The 7921-nt window shown below is 35.4% G+C and overlaps 1 protein-coding gene and 1 long non-coding RNA gene across 4 annotated transcripts; one reads left to right on the top strand and one right to left on the bottom strand.

The window, feature by feature from the left end:
* Window positions 1-1305: 1305 nt before the first annotated feature.
* LOC112681278 lies at window positions 1306-1702 on the bottom strand. Its single transcript, XR_003148384.1, has 2 exons — window positions 1616-1702; window positions 1306-1363 (listed from the first exon to the last, which is right to left on the bottom strand). It is a non-coding gene; the product is annotated as an uncharacterized LOC112681278 (long non-coding RNA).
* A 1936-nt stretch (window positions 1703-3638) lies between these two features.
* Window positions 3639-7469, top strand: LOC112681277 (ATP-dependent DNA helicase pif1-like). Of its 3 annotated transcripts, none has more exons than XM_025551542.1 (2): window positions 3639-3786; window positions 5224-7469. In XM_025551542.1, the coding sequence occupies exons 1-2, from the start codon at window positions 3727-3729 to the stop codon at window positions 7444-7446; spliced, it is 2283 nt and encodes a 760-aa protein (XP_025407327.1). In that variant the 5' UTR covers window positions 3639-3726; the 3' UTR covers window positions 7447-7469. The 3 variants fall into 3 exon arrangements, with proteins under 3 accessions (XP_025407327.1, XP_025407328.1, XP_025407326.1); XM_025551543.1 differs by having other exon boundaries at window positions 3639-3793; window positions 5231-7469; XM_025551541.1 differs by lacking the exon at window positions 3639-3786 and having other exon boundaries at window positions 5117-7469.
* Window positions 7470-7921: the final 452 nt, after the last annotated feature.

Genomic DNA, 7921 nt, shown 5'->3' with positions numbered 1-7921 from the left:
CCCTTACAGTCTTGTTATTTGTGTTAAGTTTCGAATGAATCGAGTAGCAAAATGATTAACGAATATAATTACGTTAGTATATTTTTTTAAAAATATAATACTGTTACAGTTTATATATTTATATATATATAAAACGTTAACTTTAAAATAAAAAAAAATAATGATCGGAGAAAAAAAGAGCTTTTTCAGTTTTTAATTTAAAACGTTTTGAACCAACTTTGGTTAGAAAGAACGTTTTTTTTTTTTTTTATCCCCTAGTTCATACAACAAGAATATGTGTACCGTGTGTACATACGGGTAATTTCTGCGTACTGTTAAATTAGTTGACATTGGATATTGTTTAAGCGTGATCATGACATAACAACCCGGAGTCCCGGCGTTTTAATACGACCTAGCGAACATTATTACGATAGTCGTACGCGGTATCGTAATAGCTGCGCGCCGTAGACGATGTGACTGATAATATAATTAAGTTGTAATTTCCGTTCACTCGGCCAATACAACGTTGTATGATGTTATATCATGACACTTGTACATCAACTCCGACCGCACAATAATTGCCATTCTCCTTTCGGTTGTATGTGCTTACGTGAACCGCCGAAGGATGTGTACGTTTTGCATGTTTAATAATAAAATACATAATCGGATATCGGTCGATAAACTAATACCTTGAAGACAGTGTGTTGCGCATTGTGAAGGTATGAGGGGGGGGGGTGGAAAACACAAAAAAACCTATATAAATAACAAGTGTTCACTTTCGAAAGGATCTATGTTACACGCGAACTGAGTACAATCGACCGACCTCGACCGACCGTCCCGTGCAACGCAGCAGGTATACAACTTCAGTTTCTAACTTTGTACCGATTTCGTTCAGTGTTCGCTAAACCAACATTTCGTTAAAGAATTGATGATAATAGTAAACATTAGCAGACAATGACGATGAACATATAGATAGAGAATTTTTCTTAAAATTTTGTTTTTATTTGATACAAATACAGTAATCGTTTTAAAACGTACGGTGCAAGTAGCTCATGACTGAGAAAAACTATACGTATGATAAATCGGGAAAAATTTAAAATCTTCAGTTGACAAATGAGTTACCCAAATATCAATCTCGGTAGAATAAATTAATGGTGTCAAAACATCGATCATTATTATTTAATAACTTGATAAAGATTTTAAACAAATGTATATATACTCGTATAATATACGATATTATATGATTATATTTTTTACGTACTTCGTTCTTGCACATATCTGTAAAATTTACAAAGTTGTTCAACACTGATGGTTTTTTTCTTTTTCTTCCAAATAAACTTATCACGTTTGCATTGTTTTCCTTTCTCAGGAGTTTTTAGGAAACCTAAATTAAAAAAAATTAAAATATATTAATCTTCACGTTTAATTGTTAAACACGATATATGTATTAATATTCTATTAATTGTGTTATTATTTAATGATGTATTATTTTACGTATTACAATTGTTAATAACACAAATAAAAATGATGATATTTATGACATTAAAACACTGCTTAAATTTCAAAACGAATTCGATTGGAATGAATCATGTATTTTAATTTCATTAATTCTAATATCATAATACCATTTTATTACTTTGTCCAGTTGTCCAAGCTATAATTTATTGTTCACGATTTCCTCCAAATGGTTCTTTTTATTTCTTTAGATGATCACATGATATAAAAACACCTGCAAAAGTAATACAATTTTTACCCAGGATTGGTAAATATTTAAAAGTGCATAATGTGAAACATGTCATGAATAATACTTAATAATTTTGCCATATTTCAATGGGTAATATTTGCCTCAATAAGAAAATAAATGTACTTTGATTAGATAAAAATCAACAAATTATAGTTGAAATACCTGTCAGTATTTATATTTAAAAAATTAATTTTTAGGATAAATTTTCAACTATTGATTTGAATAATATTATTTTTTAAATAAAATATTTAATGTCACAAACTATATTGGGAAAAATATTAATTAATTTATTAATATATTTATATTAACGTGTGCATTTTTTGAATTAAATTTAAAATTTTAAGTCAGAAAATATTGATTTAAATTATTGATTTGAAGTTTTATGGGCACGTCTAAAGGGTTATGTTTAGAAATAACTTTTTCATATTTATGTAATATTACACTTTTTTTAACAAAGTACGATTAGTATCGTTTAAACGCTTTTTGAAATATTGCTATTGTTTAACGTTAAATTGCATAAAATCCTATGTATATATGATATAATTAACTATGAGTATATGACTTCTACTCCATACCAGCTAGTACTCATTCGTCATATTACAACCGCGTACTCAAAAAAAAAAAAAAAAGCAACTACTTATTCCATCTATTTAGTCCACTGAAATTAGTTGAAAAAAAGACCAAACTGGGAAATAATTCATACAAAAGGTATTAGTGTGTTTTTAGGTATATTTAAATGTCCTGAATAACTCCTCAAAAGTATCCTACAAAAAAGTGTACGCATAATAGTTAGCAACATTGCAAAAATGCTCAAAAACGGTTTATCGAAATTTTCTCGATAACTATTGATTTTACGACAAAAATGGTTATAATCAAAATGAAAGAAAAAATAATTATTATATAAAAATAAGTCCGGTTTTCCTCCCTGACGCTATAACTCCAGAACGCACGAACCGATTTCCACGGTTTTGCATTCGTTGGAAAGGTCTTGGGCTCCGTGAGGTTTATAGCAAAGAAAATTCTGGAAAATTCAGGAAAAATTCAACAGAAAAGTGGGGAAATCGTTTTTCACATACAGCGCCATCTATTATACATAGCATGTACTTCAAACCAATAGCAACGGTGCGTGATAAAGTGTGTGATAGATAGTCATTATTCTCTGCTCAGTTAATTTCATTTAAGCTCAGTGTAAATTATGTGGATCGTGCATTTGAAGTTAAATTCAACACTCTGTCCATAGTCCAAAATGCCTAGAGAACGACGTGCGAACATCGGCCGCCGCACAAGACATGCAAGCCAGCAACAAGTCTATTCAAGGAACTTAAGAGAAGAAAGAAAAAATATAATAAGAGAAAATGACCGATTGAGACATCGCGTGAGCACACGAAGATCATTGGCATCATACAATCGCTTGGCATTCCAATATGATCCCACTGCGAACTACAGTGATGATGAAAATTTGGATATTGGACGAATGACGACTATATGCCGATATTGCAATGCGGTAAAGTTCAAAAGAGAAACGGTTGGATTGTGCTGCGCAAGTGGAAAAGTCAAACTGGATCCATTACTTACACCACCACAGCCACTGAAAACATTGTTTGATGGAAGTGATCCCGATTCCAGCCATTTTCTTCAACACATCCTTGAATACAATAACTGCTTTCGCATGACTTCCTTTGGAGCTAATATCATTCGAGAAGGCGGCTTCATGCCGACTTGCAAGGTAAAAGATACAACACACATAACCAACACATAATTGCAACACATAACAACTTCATATACACCACACACTACACCATCACACGAATTACAGATACAAGGTCAAATATATCATTTGCATGGTTCAATGGTGCCAACACCAGATGAACCGCATCAATTTCTGCAAATATATTTCATTTCGTCGATGGTGGATCAGCTGAACGTGCGGTGCAATATACAGGGAGCACAACAGTTAAAGAGACGAATTATTGAACAGTTGCAAGCATTTTTTCACGCTAATAATGCTGTGGTTAATATGTTCAAAACAGCATTGGAACGAATGCCATCGGATACGCACAAATTTGTCATAAGAGCGGATTGTACTCCAACAGGTGAACATGTGCGAAGATTCAATGCACCCACCGTTAATGATGTTGCTCCAATTATTGTTGGCGATCCAACTAAATCACGAGACATTGTCGTTCAGCGAAGAAGCAATATCATGCATCGTGTAAACGAGACACATCGTTTGTACGATGCGTTACAATATCCAATCATTTATTGGCAAGGGCAAGACGGATACGACATCACGCTGAAGATGGTCGATCCAATTACAGGTACAATATTCACACACTAATTATTTCCATTATTACTTTTATTGGTTTCCATTAACAATTCATTTAATTTTGCATTTTCAGGAGTATCAACGAATAATAAAAATCTAAGCGCAATGAATTACTATGCGTATCGTATGATGATTCGTACACATGAGGAGAATGTCATTCTGAAGTGCGGTCGGCTATTCCAGCAATTCGCTGTCGACATGTATGTCAAAGTCGAGACCGAACGTTTAGCGTTCATCAGATTCAATCAGCCAAAGCTACGATCTGAGGACTATATACACTTGCGTGATGCTATTCATTCAGATGGTGATGTTCAGAATATTGGACGACTGACGATTCTCCCATCAACTTATATCGGAAGCCCACGCCACATGCACGAATACGCTCAAGACGCTATGACGTACGTGCGAAATTATGGAACTCCGGATTTATTTATTACGGTCACATGCAATCCGAAGTGGACGGAAATTGAACGCGAGTTGGAACCGGGTCAAAAACCGCAAGATCGCCATGACATAATCGCCAGAGTATTTCAGCAAAAACTCAAGGTTATGATGGATGTGCTTACTAAGTATCGAGTTTTTGGTGACACACGTTGTTATATGTACTCGGTGGAATGGCAGAAGCGTGGACTACCGTATGCTCATATCCTAATTTGGTTGCTGAACAAATTACATTCAAATGAAGTGGATGACATCATATCAGCTGAAATTCCTGATCCAGTCACTGATCCCCGTCTACACGACATTGTGACGACACAGATGGTGCATGGACCGTGCGGTGCATTAAATCCATTATCGCCTTGCATGGCTGATGGAAAATGCACAAAACGATATCCGCGACCGTTAGTTGCTGAAACAGTCACAGGGAACGATGGATATCCAGTTTATCGTCGGCGTTCAAAAGAAGATAACGGTCGAACTATCAAAGTTAAAGTTCAAAATCAAGAGATTGAGATCGGAAATGAATTCATTGTACCATATTGCCCGCTGCTATCACGAATTTTCGAAACACATGCAAACGTTGAGAGTTGTCATTCGGCCAAATCAATCAAATATTTGTGCAAAAGGCAGCGACATGGCTGTGTTTGGTATTGCGTCGGAAAATGTGAATGACGAAATCAGCAACTTCCAAATGGGCAGATACGTCAGTACTAATGAAGCACTGTGGCGATTATTGTCATTTCAAATTCATGAAAGATATCCCACAGTTGTACATTTAGCAGTGCATTTGGAAAATGGCCAAAGAGTTTACTTCACTGAGGCTAATGCGGCACAACGAGCTGAGAGACCACCATCGACAACATTGACTAGCTTCTTTGCAATGTGTGAAGCAGATCCATTCGCAGCGACGCTGATGTACGTTGAAATGCCCAAGTATTACACTTGGAATCAATCAACAAAGAAATTCCAACGTCGCAAACAAGGAACCCCAGTTCCAGACTGGCCACAGGTGTTTTCAACTGATGCACTAGGTCGTATGTACACTGTTCATCCTAGAAACGATGAATGTTTTTATTTGCGACTGCTGTTAGTAAATGTACGTGGACCGAAATCATTTGCGCATTTGAAAACTGTGAATGGCCACCAATGCCAAACATATCGAGAAGCATGTCAACTATTGGGTTTGCTGGAGAACGATTCTCATTGGGATTTAACACTTGCAGATTCAGTTGTTTCATCAAATGCGTACCAAATACGAACGCTGTTCGCAATTATCATCACCACATGTTTTCCTTCACAACCAATTCAGTTATGGAACAAATACAAAGACGCCATATGTGAAGATATCTTGCATCGCTTGCGTATTCAAACGAATAATCCTGACATCCAAATAACCGATGAAATCTACAATGAAGGATTGATTCTGATTGAGGATCAATGCTTGACTATTGCAAACAAGCTACTGATTGAAGTAGGAATGATTGCGCCAAATCGATCGATGCACGATGCATTCAACCAAGAATTAAATCGAGAGCTGCAATACAATGTTGATACATTGCAGGAATTCGTTAGAAATAATGTTCCGTTGCTGAATGAACAGCAAAAACAAGTATACAAAACATTAATGCAAGCGGTGGACAATAATACTGGTGGTCTATTCTTCCTGGATGCACCTGGAGGAACAGGGAAAACATTTGTCATTTCATTGATTTTGGCCACTATTCGATCAAGATGTGACATAGCTTTGGCGTTAGCATCATCTGGAATTGCGGCGACTCTTCTAGATGGCGGTCGTACTGCACATTCTGCGCTTAAGTTGCCACTCAATTTAAACACAATTGATACTCCAACGTGCAATATTTCCCGATCCAGTGCAATGGGAAAATTGTTAATGCAATGCAAGCTCATTGTTTGGGATGAGTGCACAATGGCACATAAGAAATCACTTGAAGCACTTAACTTCACACTGAAGGATCTTCGGAGAAATAACAACATCTTTGGCGGCTTGATGATATTGTTGGCAGGCGATTTCAGGCAGACGTTGCCAGTAGTTCCCCGTGGAACGCCTGCAGATGAATTGAATGCTTGCCTAAAGGCATCACCTTTATGGAATAACGTAAAAACATTATCGCTAACCACTAATATGAGAGTTCAACTTCAAAATGATCAAAGTGCTGCACAATTTTCCAAACAATTGTTAGATCTTGGAAATGGAAAAGTCCCAGTTGATGCGACATCTGGATTAATTACTCTTACCAACGACTTTTGCCGATTTGTAGACACTCAATTAGTTCTTATTGAAAATGTTTTCCCAAACATTAGTGAGAATTATAAGAATTATGCTTGGTTAAGTCAACGAGCAATTCTTGCAGCAAAGAATAATGATGTCCACGCACTGAATTTCACCATTCAATCAAAAATTGCTGGCGATTTGGTGACATACAAATCCGTTGATTCAATAACAAATCCCGATGATGTAGTAAATTATCCAACGGAGTTTTTGAACTCTCTGGAGATATCAGGATTTCCACCACATAACTTGCAACTGAAAGTTGGTACAGTTATTTTGATACTGCGTAATTTGAATCCACCGCGACTTTGCAACGGTACTCGACTTTCGGTAAAGAGACTTATGCCGAATTTAATTGAGGCAACCATTATTAACGGAAAGTACGCAGGTGAAAATGTATGTATTCCTCGAATACCAATGATTCCGACTGATCTTCCGTTTGACTTCAAACGATTGCAATTCCCAGTTCGCCTTGCGTTCGCAATGACAATTAATAAGTCGCAAGGCCAATCGCTTAGTGTTTGCGGGATAAATTTGGAAAATCATTGTTTTTCACATGGACAGTTATACGTTGCGTGTTCACGAGTTGGGAAACCATCCGCTTTGTTTGTGTTAACGTCAGACCAAAAAACAAAAAATGTGGTTTACCAAAGAGCACTACAATGAAACAATTAAATAACACTTCATTTTAGTAGGTAATTGAAATGAATTTATTACTGTTGTGAAATGAAATAAATATTTTCCTTTTCAAATATATAACAAAAAAAATTTTTTTTCTTTATCTTTTAATCACCAAACGAAATGTTACATAAAACGAATCTGGTGGCGAAACGGAGTTCGCCGGGTCTGCTAGTTATAAATAAAAATAACATTGAAAATGCTTCTGATATTGGATATATAAATAAATTACTTAAGTTATAATATAAAAATTAATACACTTAAGCGCAACAACCAGATAAATCCATGCTCCCCTCAACTTTGACAAACAAATAGTATCCCCAAATTTTTTTTTTTTATTCAAAGTTTACAATATTGTGAATAATTATACAAATAATAATAAACAAACTAGAAAAAAATTATTTTTAACAAGTATTTAGTCACTAAAAAGAATTTTCTTTGCCCTGGACAGTTTCAAAAAGTG

This window comes from Sipha flava, unplaced genomic scaffold (assembly GCF_003268045.1).
Source record: "Sipha flava isolate LNK unplaced genomic scaffold, YSA_version1 18922_pilon_pilon, whole genome shotgun sequence".
Taxonomy (NCBI): domain Eukaryota; kingdom Metazoa; phylum Arthropoda; class Insecta; order Hemiptera; family Aphididae; genus Sipha; species Sipha flava.
This window is presented reverse-complemented; position numbering and strand designations above follow the sequence as displayed.

Coding starts and splice junctions, on each gene's coding strand:
- LOC112681277 (XM_025551541.1), top strand. CDS start 5,125: ATGGCTGTGTTTGGTATTGCGTCGGAAAATGTGAATGACGAAATCAGC.